This window comes from Vulpes vulpes, chromosome 10, assembly GCF_048418805.1.
Source record: "Vulpes vulpes isolate BD-2025 chromosome 10, VulVul3, whole genome shotgun sequence".
In the NCBI taxonomy this organism is placed as follows: Eukaryota; Metazoa; Chordata; class Mammalia; order Carnivora; family Canidae; genus Vulpes; species Vulpes vulpes.
In genome coordinates this window covers 42,504,150-42,529,612 of record NC_132789.1, presented here as the reverse complement: position 1 = coordinate 42,529,612, position 25,463 = coordinate 42,504,150, and the positions used below count along the sequence as shown (strand labels likewise).

Below are 25,463 nucleotides of genomic sequence, written 5' to 3'. Positions count from 1 at the left end.
CAAATGAAGAAGGCGAATCTTGGTGCCTCAGTCATGTCCGCAGCAGAGGCCCTGACTCACCCTCCCCATCTTTGTCTCCCTACGTGTATACCTGGCCGACTCGAGTAAGGGCAGGGCTTATCCTGGGGGTGCTGCACACTTGGGGTCACTGCTGCAAACAGGTCTGGGGAAAGGTGTCAGGTCAGATCTAACATAATAAATATAACATAACCAGTGCTCATCAAACCTTAACTGCTATTTAAGCTGATGAGAAAGAGATGGGGGGGCACCTGGGTGGCTGAGTGGTTGAGCACCTGCCTTCGGCTCAGGGTGTGACCCTGGGGTCCCGGGATCGATGGGGGAGCCTGCTTCTCCCTCTGCCTATGTCTCTGCCTCTCTCTCTGTGTCTCTCATGAATAAATATAAAAAAAAAAAAAAGAAAGAAAGAAAGAAAGAAAGAAAGAAAGAAAGAAAGAAAGAAAGAAAGAAAGAAAGAAAAGAAGGAGGTGGGTAAGTGTTAAGAACTAAAGGACTTGAGTCCATAATCCTGGGCTTTCGAACAAGACACATTCAGAAGAAGGACTGGGTTTATTTTCTGACAGAATCTTTTAATATAAAACAAAGATAAAACACATCTCAGCCCTGCAACCTGCCAGCATGCCTTGGTTTTCACAAGACGCACGCTAGACTTTAAGACTAAGTAGGAGAGTCTTTAAGGAGCATTTGGTTGGGAGAAATAGAAAAAGGAGACTTCAGGTAAGCCTGGGCAAGCCCAGAAGCTGAGGTACATCCCTGAACACTAGAGCAGTCCTTGTCTCTTCAGGTCCTCATAGGTCTTCTTATTCACCACGTTCCCGCTGGAGTCTTCATATTCTTCCTGAAAGGAGAGGGTTACATTATTAGCTATACCTCCTGGGAGAAATGTTTGGAACCAGCCTCTGGGTACCTGAGCTCACCCTGGCTTGATTTCATGGTATTCATCTCAGACAAGACAGCCTTTCTTTCTTTCTTTCTTTTTTTTTTTTTTTAAAGACAGCCTTTCTTAACTGGGGTTCTGCAAGAGAATCAAACCCGACTGCTCTAAGGCACCCCTGTGTGTCACGAACAAACACATCCCAGGCATCTAGGATGATACTATTTATGACCTCTCCTTGGGATACCTGAGAAAAGAGTCCATTCAAATCACTCTGTGTCTAAGATGATGAATGCTGGTTGAGAAAGTGTGACTGAAGACAATAGCTCTCAAATGATTCCCAAGAACCCTAGGTTCCTGCCCAAGAGGCCTCTCAGGGGTTGAGAGGGAGGTCAAGAAGGCTGAGCTTCCTCATTTCCAATGTAATTCCCCTTTATTTTATTTAATATACTGGAATTTTATATTACAGTTTGTAAACAGCTTTGCTGCTTAAAAAAAAAAAAAAAAAAAAAGGAACAGCTACCACCCCTCATATACATGTCATTCCTCATCTCTGAAGTCTGCCCTTTGAGATAGCTATCTCAAGATCAACAAGGATGCCTCCCTGCCTTGAGAGAGACAAGATCACCTCATTAGATGCTTTCCTCAACGGAGACCTAACCTATAACATGGATTCACAACTTCTTAGCCTATGAATCCTCACGGCAGGGTAAGACATTGGATAGTCCTGCTTGCCACTTCAAAATTTCAATACAACCTGTGTTAAGACACATTTAAAGTCTGACACATTTAATATCACAAATAATTCTGGCTTACACATCAAGAGCCAATTTATAGATGTTGGCACATAATACTCGCTACTACAGTGAACCGGGGACCACCTCTCACCTCCCTTCTACAGCGTGAGGGAGCAGTCACTTGACACTCTCCCCAACAGTACGTTAGCACCCACCTCGGTGTCAGGCTGCCATCGCTCTGATGCCTTCTGCAGTTTCAGCTTGGCCCACACTGCAGGACGAGAAATGAGCAGCAATCAAGATTGGCTTGGGTATCCATCAGGCAAACAAGTGTTACAACATCCCTGGTCCCCATTAAGATCCCCTGGATGACCCTGCCCTTGAGACTTTTGCCTGCCCCAGACTAGGATTTCAGTTCTACAGACTAAACGCTTTCCATGGCAAAACTTACCATAATCTTTGCTTTGCTGTAAAAGAAAAGTTGGACTAAATATAACCAAAGACTTCTTACAGAACTGATATACCCTCAAAGAAAGAAGTTAATTTGGTTCGACCTATGGGAATTATGGAAAAAAGTGACCTTAGGATTTTAAAGTTCAATACAGAAGAGAAGGGGAACATTAGGCATGGTCAAGTATGTTTATTTAAAGCCTGGTGTGCAGATTTCAAAAGCTTCAGAGGAAAAAAAAAAAAAAGGTGAAATATCATGGCCAAAGAATCTGAAAGATAAGATGTTGAGCAAACACTGGAGATATTAAAACAAGAATTCTGAGAGTTCAGTAAAAGTATCCTGGGAAAGATGAAAAGGAGCAGATGCCTCCAGAAATGACCACAGCTTCAGAGGGGGCAAGCACACAAACACAAGGCAGGACAGGCACTAATCCAGAAAAGAGACCCAACTCTGTAACACTGGCATTGGAAGGTACACTCTTAGCACAGAGATCCACACAGAACAGCTAGGATAGGTCCACTGAGGGACAGAGGATAAAATACTACATTAGGAATACTGATTCCTATATGCATCTATATTTCCCACTAAATAGAGCAACTCTAAACTTGAGAAGATTATATTATGATGAGCACTAGGTGTTGTACATAAGAGATGAACCACTAAATTCTACTCCTAAAACTACTTTTACACTGTGTTAGTGAACTAAAATTTAAATAAAAACTTGATATATTAAAAAAAAAAATACTTGACAGGAACAGAAGAAATTCCATACAGAGCAAGTTGAATCCTAACAGGGACGAAATAGGGGAGACAACAATATGAGAAAATGCTTAGCTCTGTGCCTGGTGTACAGATGCTGGTCTCATCGGCTTTTCCTTCCTTGTTGATTGCTTCCAATTAGCTGATGCCTTCAGGCCCAGACAATATGCACATCACCAACGAACAGAAAATTTATCGTGTGCTACAAGGAGTCAGAGCAGAGTCTTGCCACTTTCTATGTCCAGTCACTCAGGAATCCAATCCAGAGTGGTATTGGAGATTAGAAACACTGTAGTGATTGTTTTTTTCTTTTTCTTTTGGATGTCTTGACTTTTTTTTTAAGGAAAAAAAAATGGTTATAGGCAACTATGGAGCACTAAGGGGGATATTATTCTTCAGAAGGATCTGAAAATAATTAGAAAAGAATGGGATCACCTCTGGGCACCAATGTGGATTCCTTAAGAGTAAGTGAAGTGAAGAATTGAATTTCCTGTTTTTGATGAGCTAGCTGACCCAATAAAAAGCCAGAGACACAGGATATCATATTTTAGCAAAGCCACTGCTCTCACAGGCAATGTCCACAGAGTTCGTTACAATGTTTAAATTTCTTGGGGATCCGTGGGTGGCTCAGAGGTTTAGCTCTTGCCTTCGGCACAGGGAGTGATCCTGGAGTCCCTGCATCGAGTCCCACGTCGGGCTTCCTGCATGGAGCCTGCTTCTCCCTCTGCCTGTGTCTCTGCCTCTCTCTCTCTCTGTGTGACTATCATAAATAAATATTTTTTAAAAAATTATTTATTTATTCATGAGAGACACAGAAAGAGAGAGAGGCAGAGACACAGGCCAAGGGAGAAGCAGGCTCCATGCACCGGGAGCCCGACGTGGGATTCGATCCCGGGTCTCCAGGATCGCGCCCTGGGCCAAAGGCAGGCGCCAAACTGCTGCACCACCCAGGGATCCCAAATAAATAAAATCTTAAAAAAAAAAAAAAAAGTTTAAATTTCTTATGCTATTATTCTAGACAACATGGTGGTAACTGAACTTGATGCTATTAGCTTATCAGTTAGCTAAATTTATACCTAGTGAACACTGGCTAATGGTGACCACCCACCTAAATCATGGAGTTCTCAGGTGGCAACTTCACAGGGCTCTTTCTTAGCTGTTTTTTCTTCAACTTAAGAAAAACAAAAATAGGGGTGTCCAGCTCTTGATTTCAGCTCAGGTCATGATCTCAGGATTTTGAGATCAAGCCCTGCATCAGGCTCCACATATGGAGCCTCCTTCAGATTCTTTCTCCCTCTTCCTCTGCCCCCACCGTGCCCACTTGCACGCACTCTCTAAAATAAATTAATTAAATTTAAAAGTTAGGTTTAAAAAATTACTATAGTTTAAATGACAGCGCTGAATCCCTCCCTCCTGGCTAAAAACCCCAAAAGAAAAACTTCAACAGAATGATCTAAAACAGGGATGCCTGGGTGGCTCAGTGGTTGAGCATCTGCCTTCGGCCCAGGGCATGATCCCGGGGGTCCAGGGATCCAGTCCCACATCAGGCTCCCTGCACAAAGCCTGCTTTTCGCTCTGCCTATGTCTCTGCCTCTCTGTCTCTCTCAAGAATAAATAAATAAAATCTTAAAAAAAAAAAAAAAAAGAAAAATATCTAAAACAAAGACCACTAAGTAAATCCAGCATAAAAGCTATGCCAATGGTTACTTCCCTATCCACCCCCTTATGAGGGAACACATCTTCTCCAGGTGTTCTGGAAGGAACAGTTGTATCTAACAAGCAACTCTTTATCCTGACACTACTGGAGACCCAGGTGACTAGACTACAGATGGCAGTGGACCCAGCTGCACCTACCTACCACCTCTCCTTAGTACTACATGCAGGGACACTAAGACACTGATGGAGCTGGATGACAGTCGGCTCTGAAAACTGAGGAGGGGCATCACAGCAGAGCTAGGGCTGCCCTCATGAGAACGCAGGTGAAAAGATACAAGAAAGTAGAGAAGGTGTATGTATGGAGAAAAGCACAACTGAATAAACATATTCTTGGAATGAAGGTAGATGGCATGCACAGTTAATTTTAATAGGCTTTCTTCCTGGTAACCCCAAATTCCTAAGATGTCTACTCCTGAATCTTTTTTTTTTTTTTTCAGATTTATTTATTCATGAGAGACACACAGAGAGAGGCAGAGATATAGGCAGAGGGAGTAGCAAGCTCCCTGCAGGGACTCGATCCTAGGACCCCAGGATCACAACCTGAGCCAAAGGCAGACACTCAACCACTGAGCCATCCAGGTGCCCCTACCTCAGAATCTTAAAAAAAAAAAAAAAAAAAAAAAAAGAGAGAGAGAGAGAAGGATCCAGGTTTATTTTATTTTATTCAAGATTTTATGTATTTGTTCATGAGAGACACACAGAGAGAGGCAGAGACACAGGTAGAGGGAGAAGCAGGCTCCGTGCAGGGAGCACGATGTGGGACTCAATCCCGGGGCCTCCAGGATTATGCCCTGGGCCAAAGGCAGGCACTAAACCGCTGAGCCACCTGGACTGCCCCGAGAATCCAGGTTTAATAAAAAAAATTATACCACCAACAGGAAATGAAAAATTACAAAAACTTGACACCATAATAGAACTAACCTCCATTCAGTAATTAATTGCTTACTACTAGTGAGACACCTGGGATAAAGTCTGTCAAAATCTAGTGGGAGCCAGTTTGTATACAACCACTGATCTGCTATGAAAGTTTGAAAGGAAACCAGAGAGTTTCTTGGCTGAGGTCATGATCTCAGGGTTGGGAGATCAAACCCTGCATCAGGCTGGCCATAGTCTGATTAGGATTCTCTCTCCTTCTGCCCCTCTCCCAGCCCCCAGCTTGTACTCCGAGAAAAAGAAAAGAAAAAAAAAAGAGGGATCCCTGGGTGGCGCAGCGGTTAGCACCTGCCTTTGGCCCAGGGCGGGATCCTGGAGACCTGGGATCGAATCCCACGTCGGGCTCCCGGTGCATGAAGTCTGCTTCTCCCTCTGCATATGTCTCTGCTTCTCTCTCTCTCTCTGTGTGACTATCATAAATAAATAAATAAATAAAAAGAAAAAAAGAAAGAAAAGAAAGAAAAGAAAAAAGAGAGAGATTCTGAAAATAATTTGGTAATGAAAGAATGATGAACCTGCCAACAACGTTCTGGAAAAAAGTAAGTTTTTTTTTAAAGTCTCAGTACGGCCAAGGAGAGCTTCCATGACATCAACTTCCTGAAATCAACTTAATGATCAACTCTTTATTTCTATTTTTTTAAAAATTTATTTATTTAAGTAATCTCTACACCCAACATGGGGCTCAAACTCACAACCTCGAGATCAAGAGTCCACATGCTCTTTCAACTGAGCCAGTCAGGTGCCCCGATGAGAACTCTTTAAAAAAATCTATGTGGTGAGGGTGTTTGAAAGGCAGTAGAGAAAAGATGCTGATCACCTCCTATATATAATTCGACCAAATAATATATATTTATAACTAATAAAAATTAGTAACAGAAATAAACTATTAGTTAAACCCTCAAAGTTAGAAATTTTAGAAAAAACATCAACCAAAAAGGAACAGATACAAGTTTTCTCTTTAATCCATGTAAATGAGAAACCTAACAAAAAACAAGGTTACTTTTCCAGCAAAGGAGTTAGATACAAATAAATCAAATACAATGAAGTGTAAAAGGTTTAAGAGGCCTATACAATGGTGAATACTGATGACTAGGGCAAAAAGTGGCCCACAGTTGCTGCCAAAATTTTGATAATGGGGAAATGGTCTAAGTCCATCACAACAGAAAAGCTATCAGATAAAGGGAATTTTAAAAAGAAAATGGGAGTAGCCAATAAGACTATAATACAATATTGAGTTTATATGACTGAAACACCACAAAATAAATACAAACCTGGTAGAAATGCGATAGGTGCATTTAATTATAACCAAGAATGTCAACATATCCCTATCACAATGTGAAACAATGTAAGTATCAAGCTAAGGACCTGAACACTGTAAAAAGATTATATATATATACACACATATATATATATATTTTCATTCTTAGGTGTTAGAAAATCTTTGTCAATCAGGCTATATGCTTGGACACAAAGATACAATATACTGTAAAGGTAGAAAGTCTGTATTTAATGGGCCAAAAAACAAACCAGGAATAAATAAAATAGAGTTAAAAGGTGCTCAATCAGGGGCACCTGGGTGGCTCAGTGGTCAAGCGTCTGCCTTCAGCTCAGGGCAAGATCGCGGGGTTCTGGGATCAAGTCCCACCATCAGGCTCCTTGCAGGGAGCCCTCCCACCTCTCCCTTTGCCTATGTCTCTGCCTCACTCGGTCTTTCATGAATAAATAAAATCTTAAAAAAAAGTATGCTCAACCAACTATAATTAAAAGTACTCTTCAATCTCTTAAAAACCAGAAATAACATCTTTAATTAAGCTTTAGATATAACGTATCAATAATGGATATTCCTTTTTCCAAGAAAACATTTATTTGAGAGACAGAGGGGGAGAGAGCATAAGCAGGTGGGAGGAGCAGATGGAGAAGGAGACTCTCTGCTGAGCAGGGAGCCTGACATGGGGTTCGATCCCAGGATCATGACCTAAGCTGAAGGCAGCCACTTAACCGACTGAGCCACACAGGCATCCTGATAATGGATATTCTTTTTTTTTTTTTTTAAGGTTTTATTTATTTATTCATGAGACACACAAAGAGAGGCAGAGACATAGGCAGAGGGAGGAGAAGGAGGTTCCATGCAAGGAGCCTGATGTGGGACTCGATCCTGGGAATCCGGGATCAGGCCCTGAGCCAAAGGCAGATGCTCAACCACTGAGCCACCCAGGCATCCCAATAATGGATATTCTTAATATATTTCTAAAAGAATACCTAGTTCTAAATGCCTGTATTAAAAATAATAAAGAAACAAAGAGAAGAATGTTTTTATCTAAACACTTAAGAAAGGATTAAAAAAAGATTATAGAAAGTATTAGCAGGAAAAAGTTTAATAAAACAGAAGAGAAATGAAGCACTTGGCTTCCACTTTGTCATAATAAATCAAGGAACTGTATGGGTTATTAACTGGAGAATCTTTTCAGCCTGGTCCCTTTGTATAAAGAAGTAATCTCTATTTAAATATAAACAGTTTCAAATGACAGAAAAGAATGTAGCATGTAATCCCATCTGTTTTATGTCATAAATACGGTTTTGATCCTTAAACCTGACAAGTGATTCAAAGGTAAACAAGAAGTGCAGCTTTTATTTACGAACATAAACCTAAGACTTCTGAATAGAATTCTAATAGGATAAATAACTGCATTAAAAGCATTATGTACCATCCGTATGAAAGAATCCAGGAATGCTGCTTAATCCAATGCTCAATTAAAAAAAAAAAAAAGGTGGTAAAAACGCAATCTTTCTCTGGTGGGATGTGAGAGTAAAACCATGAGCCAATCTTAAAATCAATGTAGATACACAAGCATCATTTCCTTTGAAAACAGCAACCAGGTTAAGGATGACCTATCGCCTACTATTTACTTTAACATAAGACTTGGGGACAATACTTAGGATACTAACCATGAAACAAACATCGAACAAAAAAGTATCACTTTTCTTTTAGCAGTTGCCATGACTGTAAGCTTAAAATGATGTCAACATCAATCTAAGGTATCAGAAGTAATAAATTAACTCAGGTAAATTGCAGGATGTAAAATAATACACACAAAAACTAGACTATGACCTACTTACTGGTGGGACACATCTGGAAAAAATATTTTAAAATAAGACTACATTCAAAACACACTGTTATGGTTATAGACATTTCATTATCATCTTCTTTTCCCAACAAAGTGAAGGGCAAAAATGAAAAGTAAATTAGAAACTAACTGGATGAATCGATAATGAAACACTGTAATTCTGACTGGAGATACTAGACGATCCTGACTTGTAAGTGAGTAAGGAAAGAAGAAAGTGGGAAGTTCCCAAAGCTGACTACACACAAAAAACTCAATAAAAAAGTCCCCAGAATCCAAAGGCTAAATCAGGATCAGGGATCAGGGAGGCTTTTTTGGTACTACTGCAGTGTAACTGTATAATGACATACAGCATTCTATTAGTTTCAGGCATAAAATATACAGACTTGACGATTCTGTGTCACTCAATGCTCACCATGAGTAAACGCAGTCACCACCGTTTAGAAGCTCATTTCTAATTTGGCTCTGCAATGGACGTGAACAGCCCAGGAGAAGGGGCCTAAGGAACGGAGTCAGCTGGCCAAGCAGCTGAGTAGTGTGGTATGAACCCAAGGGGGGCTGCCTGAAATTTCACAAAGCAGAGGGGTAGGACTCCTTTCTTTTCAGTCTAGCCAGCTGGAATTGAAAACACGACAGAGAAAAGAAACTAGAGAGAACAGAAAGCCTTCGAAGGTGATGCGAATGGCCGGAAGAACTACCAGAGCCAGCCTGACAGGAGCGTGACTGAGGTCCCCAAGTGCTTTAACAATAAACACATTTCCCGACATGTGCTCCACACTCCGCTCTTCCTGCAAAAGGTATCCTGCTACCTCCATTTCTGTGTATCTGCCCTGTCACCTCAGAAGTAAGCTTATTGGGATCATTTCTATTTTTCCCTTTAATAGCCGCTGTTCTAAACCGTTAACGGCAATTCAGAAAAACATATATATCCATTCACTCAAAATCCTGCACACTGAGGAGTTCAAAGGCCCAGCTCAAAGGCCTGTTTTATACAGCACAGGGCTCTCCTCAATAGGGAAACAATCAGTAGAGTGACCAACCCATGCCCTGAAAAATGTAGTTCTTGTCTGACTAGACGCTTTTATATATCCACAAGCTGCTACCCCTAGACCTGGGTACAGCAGGCATTGGGAGCAGTGAGTTGTAGGAGTGGCCACTTGATCTGGCGCCTAGGGCACGGTAAATAAAACATACTTACAGGAGACAGCATCTTCGATCTGTGTCACATTAGCAAAGTGGGCAGTGTTTGGGATGCCCAAACACCTCATGCCGTGGGCATGACGCCACTCCTGCGAGGAGAGAGAAGCAAAAAAAAAAAAAAAACAGGTGAAATGGGAGCAACTGAATACAGGGCACAAACTCCATTCCATTCATAAACCTTAACCTGACCCTTCACAAAAGACTCCACCTAATGGCAGCATTCCTTCTGTGGCTCACGTTCGTAAACAGTTGGCCACGACTGATAGATAAGAGGCAGTTATTTCAAAGCAGCATGGACGGTTTTCCTCACTGGGCTAGTTTCTCAAACCAAGATTCTAGGTCCAGATCCAGTAATAGTCCAGACAAAACCTGCGTCTAGACCACAGAAAGACACCACAACTCTAATTAACCAGTGACTTCCCACGCAGCCCCCACCACCAGTGTGAGTAAGCGTTACTGATGGCAGGTTAGCATCACCTCTGGAAGTAAAGGAGACGAATGCGTACCAGGTATGAGCAAGGAGACTGACAGTTTGGGCTCGGGGATGGCAAAGGGCATGGGCGTTAGCGTGGATGCCAATCCCGATGCACTGGAAGGAATACTGAGAAAAATTCAGAGACTACTCAGGGGCTCAACAGAAGAGGCCCAGGATCAGTTACTGCTACGGATATCTGAGAAAGGACTTCATATACGATTTCTATCCTCGGTCTAGCAAATCTTTTCCATTTGTAAAATTCCCAATTTGTAAAAGTACTAAGAACTAAAGGCAGAAACAAAACAAGGGTGAATGCACTTACTGAAGTACCGCCCAGATAATGCCTGGTCTCAAGAACTGCTTGCGAAATGTTACCCTGTGAGTTCCTATTTTTCAAATAGGAAGAGGCAAAGGCCCCTTCAAGACACAGAGGAGGCAGTCAGGGCTTTGTTAGGTCCTGCGTACTAGCAGCGGGCAGAGAGCGACCAGGGAGGCAGAGGATGGTCTAAGGAGCTGGCGGAAAGGTAAAATGGGAGCAGAACAAGCATGAGCAAACAGAAGCTAGCAGAGGGCAGCTAGCAGAGGGCAGAGTGCCTCCAGAAACCATCTCAGGCATCATTCGCTGCTAGCATGGTGCCAAAGGCCACATGCTTGACTTTAGATCCGCTCCTTCCTGCTTCTCTTAAGCTCTGGATGCCAGTGCTCCTCCTGGGTTGTCCCTATCCTCTCTGAAAGTTGCACGTTTCATACTTCAATTTCCAGGAGAAATGGGTCTGAATTCCTTACAGCAAAGTGCCGCTGGAAGGCCTTGGGACCTCGGTACGTGTAATTTCCACAAATCTCACAGTTATAGTTGATGTTTAGACCATGAAGCTTGTACAGCCAGTAGGGAATAGGCTAAAAGAAATCAGACAGGAAACAGCATTAGATTAGTGTCTGCATCTGCCCTCCAATATGGGCGGTGGGAAGGAAGGCAGTAGTGCTGGAACGTACTTTGCCATCCCAGCCGAGGGGCAGGTTTTTGGGGTTGTAAATGATCTCATTCTCCTCATCTTCACTTTCACTCTCACTGATCTGCTCTTCCTCTTCTTCTTCTCGTTCCTCCCCGGTCCTCGCCTGCTTGCGTTGTACATTTTCATGTGTGAGATGCCGCTGTTCCTAGGTCAGGTCCAGAAATGAAAAGGGAAGTCAGAGAAAAGTAGTGCAGAACAAGAAGGGCAATTTCCTACAAGCCCTGCTGCCCCTTCACTTCCAAGAACACGGTTCTCTTACTTGTACAATAAGGGAAAATCCTGTCTTCATATCAAAATTCCCTGATCAATAGGCTCTCCTTAATCATGGAGGAAAAACTCAAAGGTTTTATGTCACTTGCCTAAGATACTCATCTGAGGCCGTGGACTATTGCAGAACAGTGAACAAAGGCTTTTCTGTCTAAGTATGTCCTTACCTAGTCCTTTCTTCTCCTTCCTCACCAACATGACAACCTTCTAACTTGCCTGGAGTCCCTCCTCATTCCAGTCCAACTTTTTGTTCCCAGATTTAAGTGCTTAAGAAAAAACCCCAAACCCCAATCAAATGGTAAACTACGCTTAAAAAACTTTGTCTTTCTACTGTTTAAAGAACAAAGTGCAGAAACGCCTGGGTGGCTCAGAGGTTGAGCGTCTGCCTTTGGCTCAAGGCATGATCCAGGAGTCCTGGGATCGAGTCTCACATCGGGTTCCTTGGTGGAAGTCTGCTTCTCCCTCTGCCTGTGTCTCTGCCTCTCTGTGTCTATCATGAATAAATAAATAAAATGTTAAAAAAAAAAAAAAAGAACAAAGTGCAAATTTCCAACGTAATTCTCCAAATTACTCTCTAACCACTCCCTCCATTATAAGGCACACTACACACACACTGATTTTCTTCTCATTATTGCCTAATATCTAATTTCTCTCCATGATGTTTTACCTCCACACTTCCTTTTTTTTTTTTTTAAGATTTTATTTATTTATTCATAGAAACACAGAGAGAGAATGAGAGGCAGAGACACGGGCAGAGGGAGAAGCAGGCTCCATGCAGAGAGCCTGACGTGGGACTTGATCCAGGATCTCCAGGATCATGCCCTGGGCTGCAGGCGGCGCTAAACCGCTGTGCCACCAGGGCTGCCCTACCTCCACACTTCCTGTTTTCTCTCTTCCTAGGACATTCCTTCTCCTTCTTTCTACTTAGAAAACTCAGTCTCAATGTGTTGCAGCACGTATTATATTGTGCTGAGGTCATTTATCTCCCCCAACCACAAAGTGGCCTTTTCAAGGTCAAGAGGCAGGTCATATTCACTACTGTATCCAAGGACTTAGCACAATGTCTGGAAACCAACAGATACTGATAAATGATGAGGTAATAGTAAATATCCTATCAGTACATAATAAGAGCAACTTCTGAAAACCATTCTGGCCAGAATTCTAGAGTGGTGCCACCTCCTGGCAGGGATAGCAAAGTGCTCTCGAAGGAGGGAGAAAGTAGCGGGCCCATCTTATGTCACCTCTCAATCATCCTCAGAGGACTAGCAAATCAGATTGCTGCCATACTAGCAGAGCTGAGGTTCACTGTGGAGAGTATCAGTGCTCCCAAGGTCCAACATCTAGCAAGCCCTTTACTGAAAACAGTTGGGAACCAACAGGTGACTAGTTTTATAGCAATTTATAGCTATTATATGCATGGTTCTTAAACAAGGGCAGAATGCAAACATCCATGGCAACTGACAAAGACACTTAAACAAGCTATCTGAGCCAGAGCCATCCGCCCAAAATGCCATCTGAGCATCTGTAAAGGAAAAGGCTCTCAGCAGTTGAAAACTGTACAAAGCAGACACTCTCTGAAGGCTGGTCTTCTGTAGACCGTCTTCTCTGGCTGGTGCCCTCTCTTCTACCTTCTCTTCCCTGAAAGAGTGATTTCCCTTGTCCTCCTCCTCCTTTCTCTCTGAGATAAGCATCCTGTTCTGGTGAGGTCTTTTTCCACTCCCAACCCACCCTTTAGCTCTTTCTTGAAAGAATACTCACGAAACAGCCATAGCCAGCTCTGTACCACTAACACTCTAGTCCTAGCAAATTCCTCATTATCTTCTAAATATGTAGGTAATGCCTTTTCTTTCTTTTTTTAAAAAACATTTTTATTTTATTATTTATTCATGAGAGAGAGACAGAGAGGCAGAGACACAGGCAGAGGGAGAAGCAGGCTCCATGCAGGGAGCCCGATGTGGGACTCGATCCCGGGACTCCAGGATCATGCCCTGGGCCAAAGGCAGACGCTCAACCACAGAGCCACCCAGGGATCCCCAAGTAGATCCCCAACTTTTCATAATTTATACCTGAAAAGCCTGCTGTGAGTAGACTCTTTCCTACTTGCCTTGAATGTCTGCTTCCTAGGTCATCTCCTAGGTATATTTGGGAACTTCTAGGTATATTCTGAATGCAGACACAGAACCTGCATCATTCTGGATACTACAATGAGAGGGGAGTTTATTCTCTATGCTGGGCTTCATGGAAATTGGGCAACCTTGGGACAACAGGCATCTTTGAATAGAACGCAGCCTCACTGAACAGTCAAGTACCCTGAGACAACCTTATTTTCTTCTCACCTAGTTTAACACCTACCCTTCCACTTTTGATCCTGAAAAAAACAAACAAACAAACAAAAAAACCCCACAAGTTCACATTCGTCTGATTCCCGTACCTTGCAGCATTGACAGCTCTCAGCAAAGTCCATTACTTACCCCAAGAATCTCTACATATTCATAGATCTGGGCTTCTAGGAAGGCAATGTCTTTGTTCCTCTCAGTGTCTCTGGAAACAAGAAACAAGCTGTATCACTCAAGGATTCTTTTACCCGATACCTTATCTGTGTCTGGGAATGCTTATTCCAAGAGTCCATTAAAAACTATAAGCATGTGACAGATGACATGCTGTGAAAGCAAATGCTCTATTCAGCTCAGGATTCACTGATGGAATTATTAAGGCTATTTCTTGGAATGCATGGAAAATTCCTCTTTGACCTCATTCTAGAAGATATAAAATATATCAAGATGTTTACATTTCTAGCATCATAACCTACAAAAGAATTGTGGTACAGGAGACAAGCTCTGGGACAGGCAGACTTGGGCCCAAATCCTGACCCTGCTACTTAGTTAATTATGAGATAGTAGGCACATTTCATAACTTCTCTGAGTCTTGAACAACTACTTTTCAGATTTGTTGCAAGAATTACAAAAGCACTCAGGGATCCCTGGGTGGCTCAGTGCTTTGGTGCCTGCTTTCGGCCCGGGGCGTGATCCTGGAGTCCTGTGTGGAGCCTGCTTCTCCCTTTGCCTGTGTCTCTGCCTCTCTCTCTCTCATGAATGAATAAATAAAATCTTAAAAAAAAAAAAAAAAAAAGAATTACAAAAGCATATGAAAAATATCTTGTACAAGCATGTGGCTCAACAACAGATTCAGCTGCAGGGATGAAAGGTACAGCACAGGCAATATAGTCAATGGTACTGTAATAGGTTTTATATGGTGATCTATAGTAGGTCTGCTTGTGGTGAGCACAGTAAAATGTACAGAGTTGTCAAATCACTACATTGTACACTTCAAACTAATGTAGCATTGTGTGGCAACTATACTTCAATTAAAAAAAAAAGATTCGGGATCCCTGGGTGGCGCAGCAGTTTGGCACCTGCCTTTGGCCCAGGGCGTGATCCTGGAGACCCGGGATCGAATCCCACATCGGGCTCCCGGTGCATGGAGCCTGCTTCTCCCTCTGCCTGTGTCTCTGCCTCTCTCTCTCTCTGTCACTATCATAAAAAAAAAAAAAATAAATAAATAAAACCAAATTAAAAAAAAAAGATTCGGGATCCCTCGGTGGCGCAGTGGTTTGGCGCCTGCCTTTGGCCCAGGGCGCGATCCTGGAGACCCAGGATCGAATCCCACGTCGGGCTCCCGGTGCATGGAGCCTGCTTCTCCCTCTGTCTGTGTCTCTGCCTCTCTCTCTCTCTCTCTTTATCATAAAAAAGATTCAATTGTCATTAGTAAAAATAAACTTAGAAAAATATTTTTTTAATCTATTTAGTCTCCCTGACCTACTGAATAAGAACAAGTACCCAGAGCAGTTTCAACATTAGACTTCATCTGCTCTCAATCACTGGAGCACAGACTGTCCTTGGTTTCTAACAATGATGGCACACTCTAAATTTGCAGAGAAGAAGGACAAAGTGAATTGCTCTGAATCAGTAACAGCAATAAAACAGGCTATTGTAAGAATTCTGCATGGGAATAAAAACTTAAAACTGTCCACAAAGGTGGCACCCCAGTTACTCACCGCTTGGTGCCTTTTGACTTGGGATTTTTGGCAAACAGGGAGGTGTCAAGTGACTCCAGGGACTTTCCTTTGGTGCTGAAGAGCCTCTGGGCTCGCTCTTCTAGGGTCCTAAGGAGACAGGAGTGGCAAAGGATTTCAGTTACTCTACCATATAGGCCTGCATATTTCTGCACTGCGAAGCAATGGAAAGAATGGAATCAGGGTCGGTTATTGTGCGAACGCATCACAAAATGGGACAATTCTGATAGAAAAAGCAGTATCTTACCCACCACACTTCAAGCCTAGAGCTAAGAGTGCAGATTTCAATCTGTCCAGACCCAGGGAGGCCAACTCCTATATAAAAAATAGCCAAGTTACAATTTCATCCATTTAAGATTTTGAGAAACAACAAATGCCTTAAGCTTAGGTCTTTGCAGGCTGGTGTGTGGGTTTTCTTGAAGCTGTGGCAAAACCATACATTCCAAAGCCAAAACCTAGCAATAAGCTTAAACTCTCCAGGAACTGACTCTGTGGTCAAGCTCATATGTAATCATACTGGTAGTCATTATCTCCACTATATTTTAAAATAGTTTGAATTACTTTACAGTTTTCAAAGTAGTGGGGTAAGTTTTTTTTGTTCTTGTTGTTTTTGTTTGTTTGTTTTTTAATCTTTCCACATTCTTTGTAGATGCTTAGTTCCTCTGAGGAATGAACAGGTGAGACCAGTACAGGTGCTAAAGAAAACATACCTCCCAAGAAGAGAATGCAGACAGGTCAAGATGGGCTCCAGCATGGGTCAGGGCACTGCTTGTCTCTTTCTGGCAAGAACAGTAAGACCCAGGTTTAGAATGAAGGCAAGAGAGCCATCTATCTACATTACCAGGTGGTGGCTAGCCTTTTTCTTATACACATATGTGACTATGAATCAAATTCCTGTTATGAGCAGAGCCAAAGACAAGATGGTTCATTCTCTCCCTGAGAGTTCAGGAAAACTCAAATTTTATCACCAGGAGTGAAAACACATGGTAGAGATTTCTAGCATATAATCTTTTCAGTTTCTGATCAACAGAAACCACACAGCAGTAATGACACAGTTGGTGAAAATCCGGGGTCAGCCAATGGCAAGGAGGCCCTGAAAAATCTCATTCCAAAATCTCATTCCAAAGTATGCATGGGAAGAAAACCTGACATACTTGGCAGGGGACACCTCGTTGTCACAACTGATCCCAAGGGATCAGCATCTAATAACCCTAAGGTGGAGGCTCAATATCAAGGTAAGATACTTAATTCAATTCCCCTATTCCCCTGCGTGTCCTCTCCCCAACTCCACGGATGCTCACCGGCCATCCAGGAAAGGTACCATTCTCCCACTTCTTCTCAAATTCATTCTGAATCTTCCCAAAAAGTTCGTTCTGATCTTGGAGGGGCTTGACTCGATCTGTGTAATCTTGAAGGTACTCAAGCAGCATTTCCAGGTATCTACAGAGGAACAAGCAATATAGAGAAAGCAGAGTTTGTTTTTTATATATTGTTATGCCCTGTAAAACATAATCCCAGTGATATGTTTTTAAAATAATACTAATTTTTAGAATAAGCTTGCAATTGACTTTTTGCCTAATATGTCATTTTGCTTCTGAACTTTCTGATCTCATTTTATTCTCATGATACAATTTCAAATACTAAAATCTTAATTATCTCACATACAAGATTTCAGGTAAAAAGAAAATGAAAAAAAAAAGAAGTCAGGAGTACATACACATCACTCACTTCAAGCAAAATGAGAAATTCTAATCTTTTTCTTGTTAATCTCCAAAGACACAGACCCCTGAATGAGACTTCCTTATACAATGAGACAAGTTTAAGGACAGCATGGGCATAAGATCACAGATGCACCAACAGATGCACATTCTTCCAGAGCCAGAGTATTACAAATGTTTAAAACTATGGCATTCAAAATCCATATCCTCCAAAAAACGTGGAAGTCATTTGTGTCCTTTTAGGCAATAAAATTCAGAACTCTGACATCAAATCTTTACCTTAACCTTCTAAGCAAATCCAGTAGAGGCCCAGAAGCTAGCAAAGCCTACCTCTTATATTCAGCATTTTTCCTCTCTTTAGGAATGTCAAATAACTGGTCGAAGATGGACAGATAGGTAATATAATCCAGTTTCTGAAAAGAGAAATGAAAAGAGATTCAGTTAGGGGTGTGCACCAAGTTAAACTACAGTATCCAATAAATGAGATAAAAATTGAGTATTGTTTTTAACAAAGTAACAAGACCTGGCTCATCTTAGTCTTTTTCTTGCCTGTCATTTAATTCCTACACTACCTGGAGTGTTAATTCCACTGCACTGAGTAGACTATTAGACTAATAATAAACTCTGCAAAATAAAGATCAATAAACAGTAAACTACAGAAACACCTGTCAAACACTAACTACATGTGAGGTACTTAGTTGAAGACTCTGACACCCACTATATCCTACACTAAGGTCCTGAAAGTGCCATTTGTTCACTCATGTCCTCACTTACTGAGCATCTTTGGACTAAGTACATGGATACGGATGAGAACAGATACAGGACCTGCCCTCATAGAGCTTAAAGTACAATCACCGAACTTCTGGGAGATTTCCTCACAACTCTGTGAGGGACTTAATCATACACCTCCTGTGACCTTTCTGGGATTGTCACATTCAATTGCAACTCCTTGGATAAAAGACACTAAGTAGCCCATTGCTGGCAGATACTGTTTTCATATTTTTCACATACCTAGTACTATGTGTGCCCAACAAAGGGGTTCAATATGTATTTGTGAGTTTAAAAAAAAAATCCTGTTTACAAAAGCAAAATATGCTTGTACTAATAATCAATAAAATTCACTAAAAACATATGCTTGGGGCACCTGGTTGGCTGAGTTGGTAGATCTCAGGGTTGTGTTTTCTGTTTTCTTTTTTTAAGACTCTATTTATTCATGAGAGACACAGAGAAAGGCAGAGACACAGGCAGAGGGAGAAGCAGGCTGCATGCAGGGAGCCTGACGTGGGACTCGATCCCAGGACCCCGGGATCACACTCAGAGCCCAAGGCAGACGCTCAACCACTGAGCCACCCAGGCATCCCTCAGAGTTGTGAGTTTAAGGCCCATGTTGGGTATAGAGTTTACTTAAAAATATATAAATAAATAGGGGTGCCTGGGTAGGTCAGTAGGTTGAGCGTTCAACTCTTGGTTTTGGCTTAGGTCATGATCTCAGGGCCGTAAAACTGAGCCCTGTAACAGGCTCTGCACTCAGCCGGAAGTCTGTTTGAGATTGTCTCCCTCTCCCTCTACCCCATGCATACACACGTGAGTTCACTGCTCTCTCTCTGAATAAATAAATCTTTAGAAATACTTAAAAATTAAAAATAGGACTGTTGTATTCACTATAAAAAACTTTTTTTTTTTTTTAAAGATTTTATTTATTCATGAGAAAGAGAGACAGAGAGAGACAAAGACACGGCTCCATGCAGGGAGCCCAATGTGGGAGTCGATCCCAGGTCTCCAGGATCACACCCTGGGCTGAAGGCAGCACTAAACCGTCGAGCCACCCGGGCTGTCCTTTTTTTTTTCTTTAACTTTCATTTTGTATACTGTTTCATTCCAAGAAAGCCCATTACGTCTTTTATATTTATAGAACAGTTACAAAACACAAGGAAGATAGTCTAATTGCTTTCTGTGCAGAAACCCCAGCCTGATGTCCTGACCTACCCTTAGAATCAGAACCACTCTCCCCACTCCCCCGCCACCTCCCCCAACCAGCCCTACCTCTGAGGCCTTGAGATTAATGTATTTGAGGTAACAGTCATGGAGGTCGAGGTAACGACCATATCCCTCTTCATCTGTGAACTCCACCAAGTCTGAAAGAATCAAAGATTTCAGTGATTCAGACATTAAAGACCACTTTCTTGGATGCGCTAATTCTTTGTTTCATGACATAGTCCTTCCCCCAAATGTCCTCCCTATGATGTGAAGTGAACAGACCTCAGTTTTCCAGGCCAGTGAATTTGAGCGAGGGTAGTACAAAACGAGTATTTTGTTCAAGGCCAATTTAGGATGTTAATCCACCCCAGAAATCAGCAACGAGAAAACCAGCAAGAGAACCTGGCTATGAATTTCTCTGGGGCTCTGTGGGAAAATCTGAGCTCTGTCATTAACCTGCACTTTGTAAGTATTAGAGAGAAATATTGAATGCTACTTACTTTGTGCCTCTTCACTTGGATTCTCTCTAGCTTTCAGAAGCTCCTCAAATTCCACTGACATTGGCACACAGATCTGAGAAAAAAAGAAAAATTCAGGTGGATTTTTAACAAGAGTTGCAATGTTGCAAAAATGGACCGTATACTAAGTTAGATTTCTGACATTTTAGACTTGATTTTTCATTAGGAGCCTACTACTATTATCCAATCATTACCTTGCTTTTTTTTCCCTTTTCCTTTCTTTGTACTGTTTGATTAAAAACTCCTAAAGTAACACATGCTCACAAAAACACAAAATGAAAAACCAAAGTCCCCCTTTATTAATTCTGCTGCAAATAGGTAAGTGCTGTTAAGAGACCTGTTTATACCAGCTTCTAAATTTTGTTCAACATTAGGATCCTGGGAGCGTTTTAAAAAATCTCAATGATACCAATTAAATAAGGGGGGGGGGGGAGATAGCAAATACTTTTTAAAGATACCCAGAGGAGGGGCGCCGGGTGGCAGGATTGGTTGAACGGCCAGCTCTTGGTTTAGGCTCAGGTGGTGATTTCATGGGTTGTGGGATAGAGCCCATCTGCCTCAGAGTCTGCTGAGTTTCTCTTTCCCTCTGTTCCTACCACCTGCACACAGCATTCTCTCTCTGAAATAAATCTTTAAGAATTAAAAAAAGGAAAAAAAAAGATCCCCAGAGGATTCAAACATAATCAGCAAAATTTGCAAACCACTGTTCTATGTAAATACACGCACGTACAAGCACATACAGGCACATGCAAGGTGTTTGTTTTTCACATAACTAGACATCTTTTTTTTTTCTTAATTTATCTTTGGCATCCTTCCAATCATTTTTTAAAACCATCTATTCCTCCATCACCTTCCTACCAAGGCCAGAATAAGGTTAACACATCAGAATGGTACTCATGTCTTCTCTCTCGGTTGGTAAAAAGACTTCACACTCGATGCTTCAAAGCGGTGGGAAGACTCCTGCTTGCGTGAGAAAGCACTCTTATCTCCTTTTCCCTAACTTCAAGGTCTTCTTCCTGGTATTCCTAGTCTCCTTTCTCTACCTGTGTCCTTAAACATGTACATATTCCTTAGCTCCCTTATGATCCTCTTGTTTCTCCTTTTTTCCTGCCAGTGTTTTAAATGCCTATTCCCTCTTCTAGGTTTCTGCTTCCTCATGGCCCACTTTTGTCCCTGTGACCACATTTCCATTCCCACTACTGTGGTGAGGTAGGAATCCTGGCACTAATCAGTCAACCACAGCTGATGCCAGTGTTTTGCTTAGCTTCAGTAAGACATTACCTAGAGCTGTCGTTTGACCTCTGTGATAGAAGTATTCCCAGGCTCCTTGGCACTTAGTACCTTATCGTCATCAATACACCCGCCGTGGCATGTGGAGAAGCTCCGAGTCTACCTCTGCATTCTCTTTTCTAGAACTCCACTATTCATAGCTTCAACATCAAATCTATAATTCTTAGATCTAAATCCCAAGCTTTTTTATCTCTTGCCTGACCTGAGTCACCTAACTTCTACTACTCACAGGATACTACCACCTATATATAACAGCACCTGAAAAGCTACATGTATAAAAACTCATTCCCAGGGTGCCTGGGTGGCTCAGTCGGTTATGCATCTGCCTTCAGCTTGGGTCATGGTCTCAGGGTCCTGGGATCATGCCCCATGTTGGGCTCTCCGTTAGCAAGGTGTCTGCTTCTCCCTCTCACTTTCTCTCCTCTCTCTCTCTCTTCCAAATAAATAAAAAATAAATCTTAAAAAGAATAAAAATAAAAATTCATTCCCACTCCAAATGGATGACCTCTTTGTTTCTCCCAAGGGAACAAGTAACCTTCCAGTTACATAGTCATGAAAGTTCAGAATAATCTATGACCCATCCCTCTCCACATCTGCTACAGCCATAGCCTTGCTCCCTTTTCCCCCTAGAACTCCTCTGGTCAGCTATTCAAGATGTTCAAAGGTTTCTAGATAATTGAGATATAATCTCTGCTTCTTATACCATTACAATATAGTGAGGCACATATTCATTGTCATAAAAATATAATCAAATCATAAAGATTAATTGGAAGGGTAGACTAGGAAAGATATTTCATGAAAGAGTTGGCCTATTAGCTAAACCCTGACAGTGTAATGATCATTGCAAGTGAGTAAAGTGTCTTTGTGTTAGTTGGATCTCCTAGGTAGATTTCAAGGCAGCGTTAGGAGTGCAAGGGGTTCATAGGGGTAATGCTTGTGAAAGATAAAAACAGGAGAGAGCATGATTGGGTAGGGAGAGCCTACACTGTGATTTAGACAAAGTCTTTATCCTCCTAACAGGGAGCTGTGGAGCAAAGACTACTCATTACAAGAGTCTTGCACCGGATGGAAAAAGTCAGTCTACAGTACCCTCACTTGTGCTCAGTCACTGGCTGGGGCTACTCAGGAAGAGTATGGCCTTGGCCTAAAGATGAGGCAGAAACTGAAAGCACTTGAGTTGTAGGATGTCAGCTAAATGGCAGGTTCTTTTGAAGGGACATCTGAATGGTGTGTCTCCATTCTCCTTACACCTTTCCTTTAGTACGCTCTCCAGGCAGGTTTGGAAAAAATACTTTCTGAGTACCATACCTCATTTGGGTGTTTCCGATGGAATTCTTTTATTTGCTTGAGTCTATTATAAAATTCAGCAAATTCATTGGGTCCTGAAATGGCATTGAGTTCCTCCTTTCGTAACCTGCAGTTTCAGGAAAAATCCAAAGAACACAGTGCACAAAATCAGTCCTCTAATCGTGGCTCCTCAGGGGCACTAAGTCCTGGACTAGAAGTGACTATCACTTACCCATCTTTATCATCATACAAATCCCGCAGGTTCCCACTCACTTCCATATACCTCTGAAAGGCAAACACAAAACCCATCAGAACAAAGTAATCTCTACAACTATAGGCTAAGCAACCAACAGCTTTCACTAGTCAAAGCCCAGGGAAACCTTGAGAGATGTGGTATTAAAAGTCCTGTGCTTTTGGGCAGCCCGGGTGGCTCAGCAGTTTAGCGCTGCCTTCAGCTCGGCCTGATCCTGGAGACCTGGGATTGAGTCCCACATCAGGCTCCCTGCATGGAGCCTGCTTCTCCCTCTGCCTGTGTCTCTGCCTCTCTCTCTCTGTCATGAATAAATAAATAAATAAATAAATAAATAAATAAATAAATAAAAATTTTAAAAGATTTTATTTATTCACTCATGAGAGACACACAGAGAGAGGCAGAAACATAGGCAGAGGGAGAAGCAGGCTCCAAGCAGGGAGCCTGACGTGGGACTCCGATTCGATCCTGGGACTCCAGGATCACACCCTGAGCCAAAGACAGAGGCTCAACCGCTGAGCCACCCAGGCACCCAATAAAAAAAAAAGTCCTGTGCTTTCTAGAGCACCTAGGTGGCTCAGTTAAGTGACCTCTTGATTCCAGCACAGGTCATGATTTCAGGGTCGTGAGACTGAACCCCATGTTGGGCTTCCTGCTCAGCGAGGAGCCTGCTCCCCACCCCACCCCCCCCGGCTCCTTTTCTCTCTCTCTCTCTCTCAAATAAATAAAAATATTTTTTTTAAAAAAAGGTCAAGATGAAGACTACCTAAGTCACGTGCTTTGATAGGTAGAGTGTTCCTATATTTACTACTGATCCTTACTTTCCCTGGAAGAGTCAGAGAGCCACCCTGCCAAATAGCAGTTCCCACCCGGGACTCTCAAAGAGGAGAGTAGCCCAAGATGACTTTCACTATTTGAAAATGCTTGACTGAGTGCAGAAGCGAAATAAAACCTCACAGCTTACCATGGATTCAAACTCAAGGTAGTACAGGTACTAGTCCCTTTTTGCAAGCTTTCGGGACCCGATTCGCTTCAGAATTCGGGATTTTTAGATTGGGGAAGGTATTGAATATTATGTATTGAACTCTGGAACGCAGATTAATAATTCTGCAATAAAAACTATGCCTTATTTATTAAGTGGGATGAAAACCATAAACAGCTCATCTGTTAAGATCAGGTTTTGCTGCCAAATGAGATCAAGTCAGATTTTGCCACCAAGTAATTACACCACCACCCCACCACCAGCCCCCTCAACCCACAAAGAAACTCTTTGTTTTCACAGTATTTTGGATTTGGGAATTTAAATAAGGAACTAGGGCCTAATAATAGTAATTATCTCCTGCAAATCAGGAACTTTGGTCTTTCAATCCTTTCTAAACAGATTCCAAACATATGCAGGAAGAGGGATGCTCAGCGGCGGCTCAGCAGTTGAGCATCTGCCTTGGGCTCAGGGCATGACCCCGGGGTCCTGGGATCCAGTCCTGCATCTGAGCGGCTGCCTTGGGCTCAGGGCGTGACCCACGGGTCCTGGGATCGAGTCCCGCATCTGAGCGTCTGCCTTGGGCTCAGGGCGTGACCCCCCGGTCCTGGAATCTAGTCCCGAATCAGGCTCTCCCTGCATGGAGCCTGCTTCTCCCTCTGCCTGTGTCTCTGCCTCCCTCTCTCTCTCTGTGTCTCTCATGAAAAAAAAAAAAAAAAAAAATCTTAAAACAAAATATATAAGCAGGAACGGAGATCATCAGTCAGCAGCAAGAACCAACCTGTTGACGGATTCATTTCCTAAAAGTAAGAGGTGGAACTATTACGAAGCAAATGTAGTTTGGCAGTTTGGCGGATTAAACATACTTCAAAAAGGGCATTCTGGGGGAGGAAGAAAACACTCCAGTGGTGCATCAGAGGTGGAGGGGGGCGAAGGGATGGGGGCCTGGGTCCCCGTAACTGCGGTCTGCACGTCGCGGGGCGCAGGATGGAAGGAATGCGAGGTCCCCCGTTTGCAGAGGTGATGTAGGGGGGCTCCGCAGCCGCCAGGCCGTGTCCAATGCGGTGTCCACAGCGGCGGGTCAGCCCAGCCCCCCCGCCCCCCCCCCCCGCAGCTCCTCCCCACCCAACGGGACACTCACATCCTGCATGGCCCGTGTGCGGTGGTCGGAATTGATCTGGTCCCGGAGCTGGAGGAAAGCAAACGGGGACACGGGCGCCGTGAGTCGCAGTTCTGAAGGTTGCACGGGCCGCCCGAGGCCGGAGCCGACGGCCGGGGTCTCAGCCGAGGCCCTGGGCGGGGGGGGGGGAGGGGGGGAGGGGGGGAGGGGGGCCCGGCCCCGGCGCAGCCTTCGTCCAGGCCCCGCTCACCGTGGACTTCTTAGTGAGCATCTCTTTGGCCATGACGTCCATGAGCCGCTCCTTCTCCTCATGGTACCGCCGCTGCTGCTCCAGGATCGTCTCCATGTTTCCTCCGCCGCGGGTTCGGACCCCCGACGCGGCCGGAAGCGACTCCTGCCGCGTTGCGCGCCCGCGTCCCCCACGCTGAGCGTCCGGCGGCACCAAGGTTCCGCGGGCGCCGGAAGCGCCTCGGGGACCCGAAGCGCGGGGAGCCTCGCTGGGAGCGCGCGGACCGAGCTAGCGAGGTGGCAGCAGCGCGCCCCCTGCCGGCCGGAGGCCGGCGGAGCGACGCCACGCGATTTGCAGTTGCCCCTAGGGGGCGCGCAGAAATACAGGAATCTGAGCTTGGGGGGCGGGGCAGGCACATCCTAGACCGAGGAGTAGATGAAGAACATGAGTTGCGGGAG

General features: G+C 43.3%; 1 protein-coding gene across 2 annotated transcripts; it reads right to left on the bottom strand.

The window, feature by feature from the left end:
- Positions 1-566: 566 nt before the first annotated feature.
- Positions 567-25,271, bottom strand: SF3A3 (splicing factor 3a subunit 3). 2 transcript variants are annotated; one of them, XM_072723782.1, is made up of 17 exons: positions 25,027-25,271; positions 24,798-24,845; positions 22,660-22,712; positions 22,449-22,554; positions 19,833-19,905; positions 19,399-19,490; positions 17,686-17,768; positions 16,939-17,077; positions 16,348-16,416; positions 15,885-15,952; positions 15,620-15,727; positions 14,037-14,106; positions 11,279-11,443; positions 11,072-11,182; positions 9,809-9,899; positions 1,845-1,900; positions 567-856 (listed from the first exon to the last, which is right to left on the bottom strand). In XM_072723782.1, exons 1-17 carry the CDS (start codon positions 25,120-25,122, stop codon positions 779-781), a joined length of 1,506 nt encoding a protein of 501 aa, XP_072579883.1. In that variant the 5' UTR covers positions 25,123-25,271; the 3' UTR covers positions 567-778. The 2 variants fall into 2 exon arrangements, with proteins under 2 accessions (XP_072579883.1, XP_072579882.1); XM_072723781.1 differs by lacking the exons at positions 567-856; positions 1,845-1,900 and adding an exon at positions 5,541-5,898 and having other exon boundaries at positions 25,027-25,228.
- Between the last annotated feature and the right edge of the window lie 192 nt (positions 25,272-25,463).

What these genes read in the sequence shown, in the direction of transcription:
- SF3A3 (XM_072723781.1), bottom strand. Translation starts at nt 25,122, where the DNA reads ATGGAGACGATCCTGGAGCAGCAGCGGCGGTACCATGAGGAGAAGGAG. An exon ending in ATCGGAAACACCCAAATGAG is followed by an intron (nt 19,906 to 22,448) that starts GTATGGTACTCA and finishes TTTTTTTCTCAG; the next exon opens with ATCTGTGTGCCAATGTCAGT. An exon ending in GATCGAAGATGCTGTCTCCT is followed by an intron (nt 5,899 to 9,808) that starts GTAAGTATGTTT and finishes TATTTATGATAG; the next exon opens with TCACACAGAGAGAGAGAGAG.